At 42.5% G+C, this 21,733-nt stretch overlaps 1 protein-coding gene across 1 annotated transcript in view; it reads right to left on the minus strand.

Moving 5' to 3' along the window:
• LOC124719778 (adenylate cyclase type 5-like) overlaps positions 1-21,733 on the minus strand; it is a 597,816-nt gene that overhangs the window by 417,847 nt on the left and 158,236 nt on the right. Inside the window, exon 3 of the mRNA XM_047244976.1 lies at positions 8,492-8,584. Coding sequence (XP_047100932.1) covers positions 8,492-8,584 — 93 coding nt within the window. The remainder of the gene's footprint in view (positions 1-8,491; positions 8,585-21,733) is intronic.

The following is a 21,733-nucleotide window of genomic DNA, read 5'->3' on the forward strand; positions in this document are numbered from 1 at the left end:
TTAAAACTGGATGTTTTGTAAGAAATGCAGATCTTTAAGCATCTGCAACATGTTAAAGACAATATCCTCAATGACGAACTCCTACTAAGAAATAGAAAATTTTTTGAAGGATCCGCACCTTTACTTTGTTCTTCATACTTGAAAATCTGATGATCTGGGGATTTTCACATGCGCGCGCTGATCGGCGAGCGCCGTTGGTCAAGCTGTTCATCTTCTTTCTTTTTATCCTCATTGTCCTTCTACGACGAAGGTAATTTTAGCCCATTGAACACTTCATGTTTTTTATCCCTATATCTTTATTACCACGACGTCTTTACATTACGTCCTCTCAGCCCCCCCTCCCCCCCCCCCCCCCCGCTAACCACTGGCTGTAGGTATAGTTTTTAAGAATTCCTCCTGTTGTCATAGGTAGCCTCATATATAAGTTTCTTTACTAGCATAAGCGGCCGTGTGTGGTTATTTTTAGGTTTCATCTATTTAGCTCGTCTCTTGTTCTATCCATTTCAATTTTTTGATATAAGTTGATCCACAGTTGAGAATATATGGGCTATTTAGCCCCGACCCATGTATAAACTTTCTCGTATTCGTATGCGCATGCGCATTCAAGTAACTTCCCTTGTCTTGCGCATGTCCTTAGGTAGCGTGTCAGGCTTGTAAGTGAGCGAACATTTGCAGCTGCAGTTTATGGCGGGTCATAGCCCATCGAACATTGACCGGTGTGACGTAGAGCGTACACTATTAAGTTAAGTACTGGTTTTGACTTTGTACATATGTGCTGTTTGTGTTTTTCTTTTCTTTTTAGTTTATAAATTATAGCCATGGAGTTCTTTTAATCGTTGACAAAGGTCTTCTTAGGCACTTGTGGGTTTTATTGTTGTTCTGAAGAAGGTGTAGTTATCTATTCCGAAACCTGGGTTAACACTCAACACTAGGTGGTTTTTTCGCAATCGAGGTGGGTTTTTAGTTTCTTAATATGGAAGACCTTCGTGTTTGGCATATGGCTTGGGCGCACCACACTGCTTTGCAGCAGCAATTTGAGTAGCAGTTGGCACCACAGTGGAACTGTTACGAATCAGTTACTTCAAGGACAGCTCTGGGCTAGACGCCATGCAGCGTACTTTCCACTGACCCCAAACCACCGCCATTTGGGAGTTCTGGGGTTGTCAAGCGAGCGCTCACTTGAGGCAGGGTGGAAGTCTGTGTTTTCTGACGAAAGCTGATTCTGCCTCAGTTCCAGTAATGGCCGTTTGCTGATTAGGAGGAGACCAGTTGAGTGCCTGCAACCAATCTGTCTGTATGCTAGGAACACTGGAGCTACACCTGGGGTTATGGTCTGGGATACGATTTCATGTGACAGCAGGAGCACTCTCATGGTTATCCCACGCTCCCTGACTGCAACTTTGTATGTCAGTCTGCTAATTCGGCCTGCTGTGCTACCATTCATGAACAGGATTCCAGGGCATGTTTTCCAACAGGATAACGCTTGTCCTCATACTGCTGTTATAGCCCAACACACTGTACAGAGTGTCGACATGTTGTCTTGGCCAGCTCAATCACCAGATCTCTCTCCAGTCGAGCACACATGGGATATCATCGGACGAGAACTCCAACGTCATTCACAAACAGCATTAAGCGTCCCTGTATTGACCGACCAAGTGCAACAGGAAAGGAACTCCATCCCATAGACTGACACCTGACACTTGCACTCACAATGCTTGTCTCGCTCTTGCATTAATCAGTGATCTTGTAGCGTTAATCACTTACATATGTTACCGAGACAAATATATTATTACTCGACGCTAAATAATTTTAGTGTGTAAGGCACAGTCGATTCAGGTTGTTATATAATGGTGAGACAGAGATTTCTAAACCATATTTAAAACTGAAAGACATATCCAGGGGAAAATGTAGTCTCTGACAATCTACATCTACTTATACCGGGCGATCAAAAAGTCAGTATAAATTTGAAAACTGAATAAATCACGGAATAATGTAGATAGAGAGGTACAAATTGACACACATGCTTGGAATGACATCGGGTTTTATTAGAACCAAAAAATACAAACCTTCAAAAAATGTCCCACAGTTGGCGCTTCATCTGATCAGAATAGCAATAATTAGCATAACAAAGTAAGACAATGCAAAGATGATGATCTTTACAGGGAATGCTCAATATGTCCACCATCATTCCTCAACAATAGCTGTAGTCGAGGAATAATGTTGTGAACAAAACTGCAAAGCATGTCCGGAGTTATGGTGAGGCATTGGCGTCGGATGTTGTCTTTCAGCATCGCTAGAGATGTAGGTCGACGACGATACACTTGCGACTTCAGGTAGCCCCGAAAGCCAATAATCGCACGGACTGAGGTCTGGGGACCTGGGAGGCCAAGCATGACGAAATTGGCGGTTGAGCACACGATCATCACCAAACGACGCGCGCAAGAGAACTTTCACGCGTGTAGCAATACTTTTTTTTTGTTCTAATAAAACCTGATGTCATTCCAAGCATGTGTGTCAATTTTTACCTCTCTCTACATTATTCCGTGATTTATTAAGTTTTCAAATTTATACTCAGTTTTTGATCACCCGGTACATCTACAAGATTACTCTGCAACTAACCATTAAGTGCCTGGTAGAGGGTTCGTCGAACCACCTTAAAGCTAGTTTTCTACCATTCCACTCCCGAACGGCGCGCGGGAGAATGAACACTGAGCACATTCCGTGAGATATCTGACTTCTCTTATTTCATTATGATCATCATCTCTCCATATGTCTATTTTCAAACTCTGAGGAAGAAGTTGGTGGTCGAAATTTCATGATAATGTCCTGCTGCAACGAAAAACGCCTTTGTTTTAATGATTTCCTCCTCAATTCGCGAATCATTTCCATGTCACTCTCTGACCCACTTCGCGATAATACAAAACAAGCTGCCCTTCTTGGAATTTTAACGATGTTTTTCATCAATCCTATATGAATCGCATCCCACACTCCACAGCAGTCTTCCAGAAGAGGCCGGACGAGCGTAGTGTAGGCAGTCTCTTTAGTAGACCTGCTACATTTTCTAAATGTTCTGCCGATAAATCGCAGTCTTTGGTTTTCTTTCTCCACAACATTATCTATGTCGTCGTTTCATTTAAGTTTTTCGTAACTGTAATGCCTAAGTATTTAGCTGAGTTTACAGGCCTTAGATTTGTGTGATTTATCGTGTAACTAAAGTTTAGAGGATTCAGTTTAGTGATCATGTGGATGACTTCACACGTTTCATTGTTTAGAGTCAATTGCCAGTTTGTGCCCCATATAATATGTAATCTAAATCATTTTGCGATTCGTTTTGATCATCTGATGAGTTTCAAAGAAAATAAATGACGGCATCTGAAATCTGAAGGCAGTCTAAGTGGGCTGCACAGTTCGTTTCGTAAATCGTTTGTATAGATCAGGAACAGCAGTCGGCCTAGAACACTTCCTTGGGGAATGCCAGATATTACTTCTTTTCTACTCGATGACTTTCCGTCAGTTACTACGAACTGTGACCCTGTTCATCATCTGGATTTGCAGCTCCTTGTGTTTATCGTGTTTTAAGTTAAAATTGTGTAATGTAAGGTTCGCCAGTTACGCAAAACACCGATTTTTTACTAAAGGATTACAAAATAACGGGAATAGTTAGTTCAAAGAACAATTTGTTTCTTTTAGTTAATACCTTCACTCTCGGTGTGCATGGTTTTGCACGACCACTTGTGTATTACTTATTACAGGTAGCTTGTCACCTGCAACAAAATCATTTGGTTGCAGATGATAATGTACCTGTAATAAGTAATACACAAGTGGTCGTGCAAAACCATGCAGACCGAGAGTAAAGGTATTAACTAAAAGAAACAAATTGTTCTTTGAACTAACTATTCCCGTTATTTTGTAATCATTCAGTACAGATTAAATAAAACAGAAACCCACTGATGATGGTGCTGAAACATGTTTGGGCACCTGAAAAGAACGGTTTTTTTCATAACTGGCGGACCTCACGTCCGAACTGTGACCTTCGTGACAGGAAATCACAAATACAGTCACACAGCTGAGGCGATACTCCACAGGCATGAAATTTGATTAGAAGACGGTTGTGAGGAACAGCGTCGAAGGCCCTCCAGAAATCTGAAAATATGGAGTCCGTTTGACTTTCCTAGTCGATAACACTCATTACTTCGTGAGTACAAGGAGCTAGTTGTGTTTCACAAGAACGATATTTTCTGAATCCGTGTTGGCCATTTGTGAATCAGTCGTTTTCTTCGAGGTAATTCATAAGGTTCGAAACATTTTATGTTTCAAAGTCCTATTGTAAATCGACATTAGCGATATGAGTCTGTAATTTACCTGATTACCCGTACTTCCCTTTTCGGGTATTGGTGTGACTTGCGCAACTTTTCAGTCTTTGGGTACGGATCTTTCACCGAGTGAGCGGTTGTATATGATTAATAAGTAGGGAGTTATAGCACCAGCATACTCTGAGAGGAAGCTGACTGGTATATAGTCTGAACCGGCGGCCTTGCTTTTGGTTGGTTGGTTGGTTGGTTGGTTGGTTGGTCTGGGGGAAAAGAGCAAACAGCGAGATCGTCGATCCCGTCGGATTACAGAAGGATGGGGAAGGAAGTCGGCCATGACCTTTCAAAGGCACCATCCCGGTATTTGTCTCCAGCGACTTAGGGAAATCACGGAAAACCTAAATCAGAAAGTCGGACCCGGGTTTGAACGTCGTCCTCCCTAATGCGAGTCCAGTGTGCTAGCCACTTCGTCACCTCCCTAGGTTGGCCTTGCCTTTATTAAGTGTTTTAAGCTGATTTGCTACACCGTGAATATTTACTGTAGTTCTAAGCATGTTGGCCTTTGTTCTTGATTCGAATTGTAGAATAGTTACTTCTTCTTCTTTGGCGAAGGAATTTCAGAAGACCATGTGTAGCAACTCTCCTCAATATGATCTCCATTGGTACGGCACAATTAAGGTATTGACTGCGTCTTGCCGCTGGTGTACTTTACATACGACGAGAATCTCACTGTGGTTTCTGTCAGATTTGGAGAGAGAGCTTCGTCATGCAAACTACACTACTGGCCATTAAAATTGCTAAACCACGAAGATGACGTGCTACGGACGCGAAATTTAACCGACAGGAAGAAGATGCTGTGATATGCAAATGATTAGCTTTTCAGATCATTCACACAAGGTTGGTGCCAGTGGCAACACCTACAACGTGCTGACATGAGGAGAGATTTCAACCGATTTCTCATACACAAACAGCAGTTGACCGGCGTTGTCTGGTGAAACGTTGTTGTGATGCCTCGTGCAAGGAGGAGAAATGTATACCATCACGTTTCCGACTTTCATATCGCCTATCGCGATTGTGGTTTATCGTATCACGACATTGCTGCTAGCGTTGGTAGAGATCCAATGACTGGCAGCAGAATATGGAATCGGTGGATTCAGGAGGGTAAAACGGAACGCCGTGCTGGATCACAACGGCGTCGTATCACTAGCAGTCGAGATGACAGGCATCTTATCCGCATGTCTGTAACGGATCGTGCAGCCACGTCTCGATCCCTGAGTCAACAGATGGGGACGTTTGCGAGACAACAACCATCTGCACGAACAGTTCGACGAAGTTTGCAGCAGCACGTACTATCAGCTCGGAGACCACGGCTGGGGTTACCCTTGACGCTGCGTCACAGACACGAGCGCCTGCGATAGGTTACTCACTGACGAACCTGGGTGCACGAATGGCAAAACGTCATTTTTTCGGATGAATCCAGGTTCTGTTTACAGCATCATGATGGTCGCATCCGTGTTTGGCGACATCGTGGTGAACGCACATTGGAAGCGTGTATTCGTCATCGCCATACTGGCGTATCACCCGGCGTGATGGTATGGGGTGCCATTGGTTACATGTCTCGGTCACCTCTTGTTCGCATGGACGGTACTTTGAGCAGTGGACGCTACATTTCAGATGTGTTACGACCCGTGGCTCTACCCTTCATTCGATCCCTGTGAAACCCTACATTTCAGCAGGATAATGCACGACCGCATGTTGCAGGTCCTGTACGGGCCTTTCTGGATGCAGAAAATGTTCGACTTCTGCCCTGGCCAGCACATTCTCCAGATCTCTCACCAACTGAAAACGTCTGGTCAATGGTGGCCGAGCAACTGGCTCGTTACAATACGCCAGTCACTACTCTTGATGGACTGTGGTATCGTGTTGAAGCTGCATGGGCAGCTGTACCTGTACAGACCATCCAAGCTCTGTTTCACTCAATTCACAGGCGTATCAAAGCCGTTATTACGGCCAGAGGTGGTTGTTGTGGGTACTGATTTCTCTGGATCTATGCACCAAAATTGCGAGAAAATGTAATCACATGTCAGTTGTAGTATAATATATTTGTCCAATGAATACCCGTTTATCAACCGCATTTCTTCTTGGTGTAGCAATTTTAATGGCCAGTAATGTATTAAACGCATCTCATACTGAAGTTCGCGCTAAATTTCGAGCGTCTGTAAAACTCCGCCAATCTTGAGAGTTTTGCGTTCTTTTAAATTTGACGTGCTTATTTTCGTTCCATCTGGAACAGTTTTCTGATCTGGTTGTGTACCAAGGTGGGATCATTACTAGCCTTATTAAATTACTTGGTATATATGTCTCAATTGCTGTCGATACCATTTCTCTGAATTTAAATCACAACTTATCTACGCTCACAAAGTCAGAGAGGAAGGAGGGCAGACTGTCTCTTAGGAAGGTGTTAAGCGAATTTTATCTGTATTTTATACAAATATATTTAAATTTATTGCTTACGAACTGCAAACTAAAACTAAAGAAATTGCAAAAAGTTAGGAATTTTAAGCGGTGGTAGTTGGATAAATTGAAGGAAAGAGGTTTTTGAGACACTTACAGGGAAAATTAGACTACGTTGCACAGAAACAGGGGAAATTAATATAACGGAAAACGAATGGGTAGCTTCGAGAGGTGGAAAAGGGAAGGCAGCAGAGGATCACCTATGAAAAAAGACACATTCTCTACGACAAGGCGAGGAGGTCACTTAACTTGACTGTATTGTTCTTTCTCATCCACCCTACGGCTCAAATCTCGCACCTTATCCCTTCCATCTGATTGGTCAAATGAATTATGCATTCCACGGGAAGCAGTACCTAAATAATGGGGAGGTTATTGATGCAGTAGCACGGCTCCGACGACACTGGTACCATGTGAGCATACACCCCGTCCTAGTAACGGGGTGTAAGGGCGTCCCATTAAACAGAGATTGTGTTGAAAAATCGGGTTTCGCAGCCAAAGAGTGGGGAATGACATGGTGTATCGGAACGCTGCTGAACGGAACCAACCTAATATCAGAAAAAAAAATGCTCTACTTATTGAACGCCCCTTTCAGTTCTGTCAGATACTGTAAAGTTATTACAAGAGCGGTTGAATGTAATGGGTGGTGTCATGAAATGAAGGTATGACATGAATATCAACAAAATTACGGAATTAGGTTCAAAAAATGGTTCAAATGGCTCTGAGCACTATGGGACTTAACATCTGTGATCATCAGTCCCCTAGAACTTAGAACTACTTAAACCTAGCTAACCTAAGGACATCACAGACATCCATGCCCGAGGCAGGATTCGAACCTGCGACGGTAGCGGTCACGCGGTTCCGGACTGAAGCGCCTAGAACCGCACGGCCACACCGGCCGGCACGGAATTAGGGAATTAGACCAGAAAATGAGAAACTGAAAGCAGTGGATAACGTTTGCCATTTGGACAACAAGATCCGTAGTAGAAAGGATACAGAACAGGAAAGAAACCATTTGTGAAAGAGAGGAAACTATTAATATCTAATGTAGATAGGTAAACAGCTTAGATGAGAAGCGAACAAAAGGCCTTGAAACGTGGTGTGATAGAATATTTTGAAGATTAGATGGGTAGATAGCGTAACTAATGAGGAGGTAACGTATCTAATTTGGATAAAATAGAAATCTGTAGCACAGCTTGACTGAAAAGGAGGAATCATGTGATCGGACTCATCCTAAGACAAGGAATCGTCAGCTTGGTAGTGGAAGGAAGTATAGCGGGTACAAATTTTAAGCAGAAACCAAGGCCTGAATGCAGTAGGTAGGTTAAAGTGCATTTCGGCTGCAGTAGTTATCCAGAGATGAGAGACTTGCAAATCATGGAGTAGCGTGGACAGCTGCACCAAGCCAGTCGTTGAACAGAAGCGAACAACATTTTAAAAATTTGAAAAGTTGCGTCAGTACAATCTATTCATCTTTGCAAGAGATTTTTCACTCGTTAAAAAGACGAAACAAATACCTTTCGATAAGAAAACTGGTTTCACTACCTGGGTTGATAGATAATATACTGGAGAGTAAAAGCTATGTTATTTCTTACGGCAGCCGCCCTGTACAAAGCCATCTGTTTGGGAAGACCGTTGGAGTACCGAGAAGATAACTGAAGTGTACTCACCTCGCGAAGAGCTCGTTGAGCAGGCGTACCAACTCTTCGGCCGTGCACTGGTCTGAGAGGCTTGTGAAACCGCAAATGTCGGCGAACAGGATGCTGCAGAAAGACAGAGGTACAATTAGTGTAACGGAAATTTAGTAGCAACTAAGTGACTGAATATTCAGGGTGATGTAGGTGCGCCTACCGATCCACAACACGTTCAAAAACCGTATTTTCTCTCATTCGCTTTCTTAGAGATCAAAATGGACAGGACTTTTTTGTAGAAAATTTAATGCAGTTAAATTTTGCACACAGATAGTTCGTAATGGACACCATGGTTTTCGAGTTATTCAAGAGAAACGTGTCAGAAGGTCATAGTTGTACGTTTTCTTGAATAATTAGAACACTATAACCTCTAGTGAAAAGTATCACGGTACATAATTTAACTACATTAAATTTCCTACAAAAAGGCCCTGTATATTTTTTCTGCAGGACTAATGGCTGCATATGGCAAGTGAGAAAATATGAAAATATTGCATGCGGTATTTGAGGGCATTGGAGGTTGCATAAAACATATCGATAGGGGCAGCTAGGTGACCCTGTATTCACAGGCTTTCAGAAACAATCTGAAAAAAGTTGTGAGGGTGTGGCAGGGTAGGTTGTGCTGAGAGATAATTTTTCAGACAAAATTCGACACGTTGCGCTGTTTCCGAGTCAGTTAGCATTGAAGTTACCCAATCAGTCCATTTCGTGCGCAAAGTCAAGTGGTCCGCCAGAGATGGTGCCACCAAACGTGTTTCTCGTTTGGTTTCCTAAAACCGAACAAGAGAGCAATACAAGAACTTGACATGAGACTTCAGTAGTGATCGAACGCGAGACAAAGACTGAGCTCCAGAATGGGATTTTCACTCTGCAGCGGAGTGTGCGCTGATATGAAACTTCCTGGCAGATTAAAACTGTGTGCCCGGCCGAGACTCGAACTCGGGACCTTTGCCTTTCGCGGGCAAGTGCTCTACCATCTGAGCTACCGAAGCACGACTCACGCCCGGTACTCACAGCTTTACTTCTGCCAGTACCTCGTCTCCTACCTTCCAAACTTTACAGAAAGAAGTAAAGCTGTGAGTACCGGCCGTGAGTCGTGCTTCGGTAGCTCAGTTGGTAGAGCACTTGCCCGCGAAAGGCAAAGGTCCCGAGTTCGAGTCTCGGTCGGGCACACGGTTTTAATCTGCCAGGAAGTTTCAAAAGCTGAGCTGTCTCGCTCACTATCATGCATTCTATCAGAAGAACTGACATTAATTGTATCTGGCATACGGTTTGTATTTGCGTGCGGGGCGGTCAACTTTTATCTTTTAAATTTTGTTATTTTAGATTCGGATTCTGCGGCAAAAAATCTTAAAAAATGTTATCATTCTTGGTATACGATGCTGCAATCGGTGGAAGAGTTACGAAAGAGCACACTGAAATCAGTCAGCGTGATGTTGAGATTGGAGGGGATTCGCCGAAATCAAGCATGCTGATGGTTCGGGGGCTCACCGAAATCGGTCCTGAAGCGAACAAGAAAGTATGTAGCTTTAAATGTAGTTTATTTGTCAGACTCTTTTACATGACTAAATGTAAAAGTTTTCCTGTAAGATCTAATTTGCAAAACAAAATTAAAATTTTAACTATAATATCAACTGTTTGGAACAGAAAGGTAATGTAAAGTATATTAAGTGAATCGGTTCATAACTGCAAAACTGGAAAAAATTTTGTTTTGTCGGCAACAACAATAATCAGCTACGAATGGGCAAAAAAATGTTTCTGGTAAACTGTAGGCTTTTTTTTTTGGTAGAATTCGAATCTGCAATACATATGGTGTGTTCCCATTTGAAAACTGAAAGTTCATCTGCAAGAGGTACGGGGGAGGGGGGCGGGGGTGGCTGGTGGAGGAGGGGACAGTTTCAGAATAGAGAAGTGCCCTTCTTGAAAATATTAACTTTTCACCTGAAACAATTTTTTCGTACAATGCGCATTTTTCGAGATATATAGTTAGTCCATGTTAAAACGAACACCCCATACACGAACGAGAAGGTACAAAACGGAGTGACGTGGGAGAATGTTGAAGAGGTGATTGTTCAGCAGTGCATCGATAGGGTCTACAGGAATTTTCGATACTATCTGTCAGGTTTGACCACAGACGTAACGGTGATTGCTGCTTTGCTGCAGATTTCTTTATACCGCTATATGCTGTCATATTTTAGTCAATTTGGAGAGAAATTACGTTTATAATCTCAACTGTGTGTAAGAAAGAAAACACCATCCTTCGCCTTTTGGAGGGAGTTATAATATTTAGTCGACTTATCCATCTGCTTTTCTTTGCGATGAACATTTTTTCTCAAAATTTTTACTCTTTCTCAGGGCACCCACTACAGCTGCTTTTTTATAGTACTTGGTTGGTGTTATTTCTGATAAATATTTGAAGTCCTTGTGTTCATAAATGGTTCGAATGACTCTGAGGACTAAGGGACTTAACTTCTAAGATCATCAGTCCCCTAGAACTTAGAACTACTTAAACCTAACTAACCTAAGAACATCACACACATCCATGCCCGAGGCAGGATTCGAACCTGCTAGCGTAGCGGTCGCGCGGTTCCAGAGTGTAGCGCCTAGAACCGCTCGGTTACTGCGGCCGGCAGTTCTTGTGTCATAACCGTTTCGATTTACTACTGATACATGCACTATCACATTAATGGTATCTGCTCAGTGTCACATAATACTTAATTGACCACTAGTTGTTGCGAGAGGCAAGTTCGCCAATGTCAGTGGAGATGGGGAGATCGTGTTGTCACTACAGAAGCAGCAACAACAGCAGAACTGGTCGGTCAGAGGAGCAAAGTGTGGTCCGCACTAAATGCCGCGGCCGGTAGATGCACAGTTGGCTGGATGTGTGTGGGGATAGTGGTAATGGTGGGAGCCACGGGCAGGCGCTGTAGGGGAAATGCAGAGCACTGGAGGGGAAGCGCCACTCTAAACTGACGCCTACACTCACATTTTTTGTAAATATTAAGTGGGACCACTCCACGCCCACAATTGCATGGTGACCATTCAAAAAGCTCTGGCAGCCTGTTTTGATTAGTAATCTGAAAACAACTCCGCTGAAAATGCAGTGTTAACCATTTGTAACTTTCAGAGAAGAGTAAACTAGTGGCGAATTTTGACTATAATTTACGCATTTGCCTGGTTACCATGTTAAATTCGCTTCTTCTGCCAAAGTACAGCGGAGTATACATAGTATCAACTTTCTAGCATGCTCTGTGGAGACGCAAATTTGAGAGAATTCTGAAACAGGTTTATTAATTTTATTAAATTGGGAATTGAGGAAAAATGACGTCAGAAGCTTATTAGAAAAACACAATTTCGGTACAAAATAAACGTGTATTGTCTACGCTTATGCTGTTCCAAAACCCAAAGCATTTCTCGTTTCAGCAGTTATTCATGGCACCTAAAAAGTACATTATTTCATCGAAAAAATCTGTAGTTACAGAATTAGCGCGGTAGATAATGAAGTTTTGCATAATAACTACACTGCAAAATACAGTTAGTGTACTATGATCTGCCAAAATGTCATTTCGATATCTCAGACCATTGAGGAACGTTGTGGATATTTTATTCTGGATTCATCACTGCCACGGCGAGATCGGAAATGAGTGTGTTACATCAGACAATTTTCTCGAGACTGGTGACAGATAGAGACCTCTACTTAAGTCTAAAGAAAAATTCGATATCTTAGCTAAATTACTTACACAGAAACATATCATATAATTTGCACCAAACGCAAAATCACAGCGACCTCCTTTTCCCCTTATAAAATTGTTCGAATTTCGTGCAGTGTCTTACTTTCACTTAAATGTCACAATAACTTTGACAATTAACGAAATGATGGGCAAACCATGAACCTGACACATAAACCTATAAGTAACACAACTTTTTTTTTTACCGAATGGTTTCTGTAAAAACGTTTGAGAAAGGTTACATGGCGTGTGCCTCGATTCTGTCATGGCGGCCAGCCGAAAGGTGGCAAACACTTGTTGGCCTTCTTTTCCAAACAAAAGAACGAACTCGTGCAGCGCTTTTGACGGAAACTGGTCACTGCATATTGGCCACTTTATCCTGCACGAACTACAGCTTCCAACGTGGACGAGTCATTGGATGTCATCTGAGTAAAAGATCCATGAAGAATATTTCAACTCTTCTCGACTGTAGGTGGCATCAGTGTGAAGTGGAAACCCGAAGAAATAACCACAACTAAACTGACACCAGACCGATATCATCTACTGACAGAGCCGGCGAGCATTTTCGAGGGTGCTCATCAAAAATTGTATAGATCAGCAGAAGAAATCACTTGTGCATTCCAAAGTTCTCCCATCAGTCCAGCTACCACATCGACTGTGTGTGGCGTGTCAACAAAAATGAAGTACAGTGGTCAAGCAGCTCTCATTACAGGTGGTACAGACCATCCGTCGTGTGAATTACTTTGGAACCCATTATCCGAAAACTGTCTTGAGCAGCTAAATCGATAGCCAACGCGTAATGCAAATATTTTAGATCTGGTAGCCACGAACAGACCAGACCTCATCGACGGTGTCAGTGTTGAGACACGGATTAGTGATCAAGATGTTGCCATTACGACTACGGTTACGAAAGTTGAAAAGTCGGTCAAGAAGGCTAGGAGAGTATTCTTACTAGAAAGAGCAGATAAGCAGTTGTTAGCATCCCACTTAGTACATGAATCTACTTCATTTACTTCCAGTACAATGGACGTGGAAGAATTATGGGCAAAGTTTAAACACATTGTAAATCACGCATTGGAGAAGTATGTGCCGAAAAAGTGGGTTAGGGACGGAAAAGACCCACCGTGGTTTAACAGCGCAATTCGGAGCATGCTCAGGAAGCAAAGGCTGTTGCACTCGCGGTGCAAGAAAGATCGTGAGAATGAGGACAGGCAAAAGTTAGTAGAGATTCGTGCTGCTGTAAAAAGAGCGATGCGCGAAGCATACAACCACAACCACCGTCATACCTTAGCAAACGATCTTGCTGAAAACCCAAGGAAATTCTGGTCTTAAGTAAAATCGGTAAGTGGGTCGAAGGCTTCCATCCAGTCACTCACTGATCAGTCTGGCATAGCAACGGAAGACAGCAAAATGAAAGCTGAAATTTTAAATTTAACATTTGAGAAATCGTTCACGCACGAGGATCGTACAAACATACCGCCGTTTGAGTCTCGTACAGATTCCCGTATGGAGGACATAGTGATAGACATCCCCGGGGTTGTGAAGCAGCTGAATGGGTTGAAAATAAATAAATCGCCAGGTCCTGATCGGATTCCAATTCGGTTTTACAGAGAGTACTCTACTCCATTGGCTCCTTACTTGCTTGCATTTATCGCGAATCTCTTGCCCGACGTAAAGTCCCGAGCGACTGGAAAAAAACGCAGGTGACGCCTGTGTATAAGAAGGGTAGAAGGACGGATCCTCAAAATTACAGACCAATATCCTAAAGCCGGCCGAAGTGGCCGTGCGGTTAAAGGCGCTGCAGTCTGGAACCGCAAGACCGCTACGGTCGCAGGTTCGAATCCTGCCTCGGGCATGGATGTTTGTGATGTCCTTAGGTTAGTTACGTTTAACTAGTTCTAAGTTCTAGGGGACTAATGACCTCAGCAGTTGAGTCCCATAGTGCTCAGAGCCATCTGAACCATTTGAACCAATATCCTAAACATCGGTTTGTTGTATGATTCTCGAACATAATGAATTTCCTTGAGGCAGAGAAGTTGCTGTCCATTCATCAGTACGGCTTTAGAAAGCATCGCTCCTGCGAAACGCAACTCGCCCTTTTTTCGCATGATATCTTGCGAACCATGGATGAAGGGTATCAGATGGATGCCATATTCCTTGACTTCCGGAAAGCGTTAGACTCGGTGCCCCACTGCAGACTCCTAACTAAGGTACGAGCATATGCGATTGGTCCGAAGTATGTGAGTGGCTCGAAGACTTCTTAAGTAATAGAACCCAGTACGTTGTCCTCGATGGTCAGTGTTCATCGGAGGGTATCATCTGCAGTGCCCCAGGGAAGTGTGGTAGGTCCGCTGTTGTTTCCTATCTACATAAATGATCTTTTGGATAGGGTGGATAGCAATGTGCGGCTGTTTGCTGATGATGCTGTGGTGTACGGGAAGGTCGTTGAGTGACTGTAGGAGGATACAAGATGACTTGGACAGGATTTGTGATTGGTGTAAAGAATGGCAGCTAACTCTAAGTATAGGTAAATGTAAATTAATGCAGATGAATAGGAAAAAGAATCCCGTAATGTTTGAATACTCCATTAGTAGTGTAGTGCTTGACACAGTCACGTCGATTAAATATTTGGGCGTAACATAGCACATCGATATGAAGTGGGACAAGCATGTAATGGCAGTTGTGGGGAAGGCGGATAGTCGTCTTCAGTTCATTGGTAGAATTTTCAGAACATGTGGTTCATCTGTAAAGGAGACCGCTTATAAAACACGAATACGACCCGCCACGCACCGTATTGTGGATCTCGGAGTATGTATGTAGTTGTAGATGTAGATGTAGGTGTAAGCCACACATATGTCTGTAGTCGATGCTAAGTGATGCTTGGGAGAGGTGTACAGAGCAACGCCAGTGGGCAGTGGATGGCATTTAGAAAAATGACCCACAACATATCCTATGGCGACCCGATGGAAGTGTTTGGGTTTGGCGAATGTTTGGAGAGCATGATCTGCCATCATGTGTGGTGCCAATAGCAAAGCTCGCAGGAGGTCATGTTACGGTATGGGGATGTTTTCCATGACTAGGATGTGGTCCCATTCTTGTGCTTCAGAAAACACAAAATGCAGAAGGGTGTGGAGACATTTGTCACCACTGTGCACTGTGCGCGGTAGAGGGACAGTTTGGACACGATGGTCGTTTCTATCAGCATGACAATGCACCCTGTCATAAGGCAGCATATCTGATACAATGCATTGTGATCAGAAACATTTCTGAACTGGACTGGCCTGCCCAGAGTCCGACCTGAAGGCAATGGAACACATTTGAGTTAGAACGTCGACTTCACCCCAGATCCCTGTGTTCAATATCAGTACCATTTCTGATTTTGGCTCTTGAGGAGGAATGGGCTGCCACTTATACAGACATTCAGGCATCTCTATTCAGAACCTCCCTCACAGAATTCAAGCTGCCATATTAATGTCCACTAATAGGGCCCAATTGCGTTTCGACTGTGTGTTTAGTTTTGAGATATCTTGAACAGAATGACCTCTTCAATGCCAACCAGCATGGATTTCGGGAAACACTGATCATGTGAAACCCAACTCGCACTTTCCTCACATGACATTCTGAAAGCTTTGGATCAGGTAGATGCAGTATTTCCTGATTTCCGAAAAGCATTTCACTTAGTACCGCACCCACGCTTATTGCAAAAGTACGATCACATGGGGTATCAAGTGTAATTTGTGATTGATTTGAGGACTTTTGGTAGGCAGGACACAGCATGTTATGTTGGACGGAGAGTCATCGTCAGATGTAGAAGTACCCTACTAGCCATTAAAATTGCTACACCACGAAGATGACGTGCTACAGACGCGAAATTTAACCGACAGGAAGAAGATGCTGTGATATGCAAATGATTGGCTTTTCAAAGCATTCACACAACGTTTGCGCCGGAAGCGACACCTACAACGTGCTGACATGAGGAAAGATTCCAACGGATTTCTCATACACAAACAGCAGTTCACCGGCGTTGCCTGGTGAAACGTTGTTGTGATGCCTCGTGTAAGGAGGAGAGACGCGTACCATCACGTTTCCAACTTTGATAAAGGTTGAATTGTCGGCTATCGCGATTGCGGTTTATCGTATCGCGACATTCCTGCTCGCGTTTGTCGAGATCCAATCACTGTTAGCAGACTATGGAATCGGTGGGTTCAGGAGGGTAATACGGAACGCCGTGCTGGATCCCAACAACCTCGTATCACTAGCGGTCGAGATGACAGACGGTCGAGATCCGCATGGCTGTAACGGATCGTGCAGCCACGTCTCGATCACTGAGTCAACAGATGAGGACGTTTGGAAGACAACAACAATGTGCACGAACAGTTCGACGACGTTTGCAGCAGCACGGAGTATCAGCTCGGAGACCATGGCTGCGGTTACCCATGAACGCTGCATCACAGACAGGAGCGCCTGCGATGGTGTATTCAACGACGAACCTGGGTGCACGAATGGCAAAACGTCATTTTTTCGGATGAATCCAGATTCTGTTTACAGCATCATGATAGTCGCATCCGTGTTTGACGACATCGCGGTGAACGCACATAGGAAGCGTGTATTCGTCATGGTCATACTGGCATATCACCTGGCGTAATGGCATAGGGTGCCATTGGTTACACGTCTCGGTCACCTCTTGTTCGCATTGACGGCACTTTGAACAGTGGACGTTACATTTCAGATGTGTTACGACCTGTGGCTCTACCCTTCATTCGATCCCTGTGAAACCTTACATTTCAGCAGGATAATGCACAACCGCAAGTTGCAGGTCCTGTACGGGCCTTTCTTGATACAGAAAATGTTCGACTGCTGCCGTGGCCGTCACATTCTCCAGATCTGTCACCAATTGAAATGGTCAATGGTGGCCGAGCAACTGGCTTGTCACAATACGCCCGTCACTACTCCTGATGAACTGTGGTATCGTGTTGAAGCTGCATGGGCAGCTGTACCTGTACACGCCATCCAAGCTCTGTTTGACTCAATGCCCAGGCGTATCAAGGCCATTATCCCAGCCAGAGGTGGTTGTTCTGGGTAGAGATTTCACAGGATCTATGCACCCAAATTGCATGAAAATGTAATCACGTGTGAGGTGTAGTATAATATATTTGTCCAATGATACCCGTCTTTGATGTGCATTTCTTCTTAGTGTAGCAATTTTAATGGCCCATAGTGTTGAAACACGTATGTAACATAGCAGCGATGGCGAGGCATTGTAGCATCTGTGACCAGAGAGTATGCGCTTGACCGCGCGAGTGTTGCGAGCAGTTCGCTAGTTGTCGCTATGCAGAGCAGTAGTCTGTCAGTCAGTCGTTGCGAGTCGGTAGCTCGGTCTAGTTCAGAGCAGTACTCAGTCTGTCAGTCGTTGCGAGTCTGTAGCTCTGTCTAGTTGAGAGCAGTACTCTGTCAGTAGTCGTCGCGTGCAGTTCACTAGTAGTCGTCATGCAGAGCGGTCGGTCAGTAGTAGCAGCCCAGTGTGGTTGTGTGATGTAGGCGGTCGGCAACACTGGTCAAGATGGTGAATAAGGTATACTGTTAATTAATATAATCATTAGATAATGAAAAATTTTATTTATTGTAATTATTCTCCAACAAGTCCCCCAATAATAATTTTTATTTCAAAAGCATTTTTTCAAAAATTTAATTTTTTATTGAACTAAAGATTTCGTTGCACTTCCCATTTCATTCTACTTCTTTTGAAGAAAAATTTCACTAGAATCACAAAAAAAAGAGAATATTATTATTTGCAATGCAGTTCCTCCAAGCGGTGCGCAACAACAAGAGCAGAAATGTGACATCCATTTATTCTGAGGTAAGACTTTAACTCTGATTGTTTTACACAGGGCCAAAGACCGATGTTTCGGTTTAATTGAATTTCCTTATCACTGAATGGACTTTAATTTTTTTTGAAGGATTTACATTCGAGTCAGATTGCGTATTTCACAGTTTTATTGTCATTAGATTTATTTTGTGGGGAGGTTACACTTGGCGACCCTGCCAGGATCGAATTTCGTTGAGAATCTTTTGAACAACAGTCAGATATCTGCTCTTATTTGCTTAGATATAATTAGGATTTGGCGCAACGCTTTTACTAATCTTGTGACTTTCTTTCTACAGGTCAATGGCAATTCGTTGCTCTGTTGTATTTGTTTGTTGCCTTTCTGTATTTGTGCTTATTTCTTTTGTGAATAATTGTGACTATTGTAAAAATGCCGCGAAAGACTGTGAATAGTGTATCGCGAGGTATTACGAACGAAATTACCGGCTCAAACGACTTTACCGATAGGACATGTGACACGCAGTGTGATGATGACAATCCTGCGTTCACTAACAATCAGTGCATTACAACCATTAATGATGACTTTTACCCTAATGATGAACAAACGAACTCAATTGTCTCGTCTGTTAATTTGACGACAATTGATGACGCGGAGCGGTCTATAGTAATGAGCGCTGCCGAGCTTAACACACCCGATTTAGAAAATCCAAGTAATGTACAGACAAATTTTTCTAATGAAAATGGACAGTGTACTGAAAGTACGACGGATTTATTTAATTCCGAAATAGTGTCTGACAGTGTACATTTGACTGGCAAACCTTTTTCTAAAATGCAGAATGACCAAATGGTCGCACAAAACGTGACAATTGCACATATACCACCACACAGTACTGAGAATACAACAGCTACTTTTGGGTGGGATCAAGTTATGGCATTTTTACGACAAATGAATGAAAAACAGAGTGAAGATTTTAAACAACTTAGGGAAGATAAGAAACGCTTGAGTGAAAAATTGGACAACCATTTCAAACAACTTAGCGAAATAATTGATAAAAGTTTCAAACTCACAAACGAAAAACAAGATGATCATAAAGAACAGAACAAACAAGTTAGTGAGCAGATTACAGCTGTTGCCGTGCAGTGTCAGGACAGTAAAGGACAATTACGTGTGGATACTAAGACTTGTGCCAATAACAGTAATGAAGAAGTTGGCACTGTTACACAAGAATTAAGTTGCACACGTGTAGGCACAACAGAATCACATAGGGACGAGATTATTGCAGTCACCGAACAATGTTCAGCAAACGAAACACAGATACACGAAATTAATGCAATCACTGAACAATGCTCTAAAAACGCAGTACAGATACGCGACGAGTTTAATTTAGAGTCAGTGGAAGTTTCACACACTGCGAATACGGAAGTCAATAATAAAAGTGAACGACAGAACAACCAAAATGTCGAAAGTTTTCAAGTAACAGAATTAAAAACTATTTCAGTCACCAATACGTCACAGAATCCGCCACGTTGCGAGCATTTGTCTGACTCACGCAGCGTGTATAATGTGAAAAATTTACAGAGACTACGCGAATTAAAATCCGAAAAGCTACGCGACTTAAAATATGAAAAGCTACGTAACTTGAAGTACGAAATGACACAGACAAACAGATTCACACACAAACCCGAACGTGTTTTTAAATTCAATGACGAGTACGTAGATTACGAGCAATTTTTATCCGCAAGAAAATGTAAAGAATTTAATAATGACAGAACACAGGTACACGCTTTGAGCGATATACGACAATTTATCTTTGTACATTCACCGCTACTACCTGTAATGCAGAAACTAGCTTTGAACCAAATGCGACAATTTGCTATTGTATTTTCATCAGCATTGCCTGTAATGAGGAAACTTGAATTAACGTGCTTACAACAATTTACTTTTGGAATTTTACCGCTATTGCCTGCAACGCAAAAGCTAAAATTGATTTGCAGTGCGTAATTGACCTCAGGGGATTCATTACGCTTTAATGAATATGTGCCGTAGCGAGCATAGGGCCCCGAGCTGTATTAGTGCTGTTTCATCTTTAGTTTTCTGCACTGCTGCCTTTTCTTTTACTATCCTTTATATCTATCAAAACTGCTCTTTAACTATTGCTCTTTGTAGAATTAAGAAACATATGTAATGAAAACCGGATATGACAAAACTTTCACCGAATGTGACAATTTTCCGTAGGCACTCCAGAACCAGCGTAATTTTAATAACAGATAAAATCGTAATCATCAGTATGTGTAAAATTATTATTAACAGCAAACGCATTTTTTTGGTAACAATAGACCCTTTTCACCACAACAGCATGAAAGTCAACCGCTTAGCATACGTAACCAACAATGCAGTCTACAAGGTCAACCAAACTTTAATGTTTCGCCGCGTGCACGTATAGTCCCAGCTCCAACAAATAGTAACGCATGGCAGCAAAGAAATAACTACGTACAGACAACACACTATTTCAACTCGTATCGCAATGCGCCGTACAGAAATTACTATCATGACAGACGTAAAAAAAATAACGAGGACAATTTTCAGCGTACATTTAATAACAGTCGATCTTATGAGCAGCAACAACATCAGCAACAACGAATAATCATGAATGAAACAGACAACAGGTGTCATCCATAGCGTAACACGTCAGTAAGAAATAACAGAACAGTTCGTATAGTGGATATGCCACAGCATCCTCCCGTAAATAATAACACGTACGATAAATTTTAACCAGATACAGCACAGATTGCATATTACAGTAACGCAAACATTACTTTTGACACGCAGAATTTTGTTCACGAGAATGTTATTTGAAACATGCTTTGTTGAATGCTCCACTTTTATCGCACCCAGATCTTAGCAGAAATTTTTCCATTGCCACTGACAATTCCAATACGCTTTAGGCGTACACATTTTTCAGGAAAAAGAAGAAGATGGCTCTACAGTAATTAAAAACATCGCATTTGCAAGTCGCATTTTGTCACCCGCTGAACGAAATTATTCCGTTACAGAATTAGAAACATTATGTGTTGTATGGGCTTTTACGAGATTTAGGCACTTTCTTTATGGCAGACATACCACCGTTTACACAGACCACAGAGCGATACAATTTTTACTTTCAGCTAAATTCACTCACGACAGGTTAAGCAGATGGAAACTATATTTACAGGAATTTAATTTTACGATTGTCCACATTCCCGGCACGCAAAATGTTATAGCAGACGCACTATCGCGTTCTCTCGGCAACAATCAGCAAGACGTAGCAACCAACTTCTGCAAAACAAATTTCAGTGTCATGTACATTCAACAAGTTGCATTTGAAAATTTTATTTCATCGTCATTACAGGACATAGCACAAGAGCAAAATAAAGACAACGTGTGGAAAGAAATTAAACACCTTTGGCAAGATAGGAATAATGTTACGATTAGAAACCATTACACTGTACGCAATGACATTCTGTTTCGCCGCTCTCATCCTGACAGCAACAGCTGGTTATTATGCATTCCTGACGAACTGGTTAACAAATTAATTTGGTACACTCATTTAAGCTACGCACATTACGGAGCACGAAAATGTTTTCTTATACTGAGACAGAACTGTTATTTTGCCAACATGGAGAAACGTATAC

This window comes from Schistocerca piceifrons, chromosome 11 (genome assembly GCF_021461385.2).
Source record: "Schistocerca piceifrons isolate TAMUIC-IGC-003096 chromosome 11, iqSchPice1.1, whole genome shotgun sequence".
In the NCBI taxonomy this organism is placed as follows: domain Eukaryota; kingdom Metazoa; phylum Arthropoda; class Insecta; order Orthoptera; family Acrididae; genus Schistocerca; species Schistocerca piceifrons.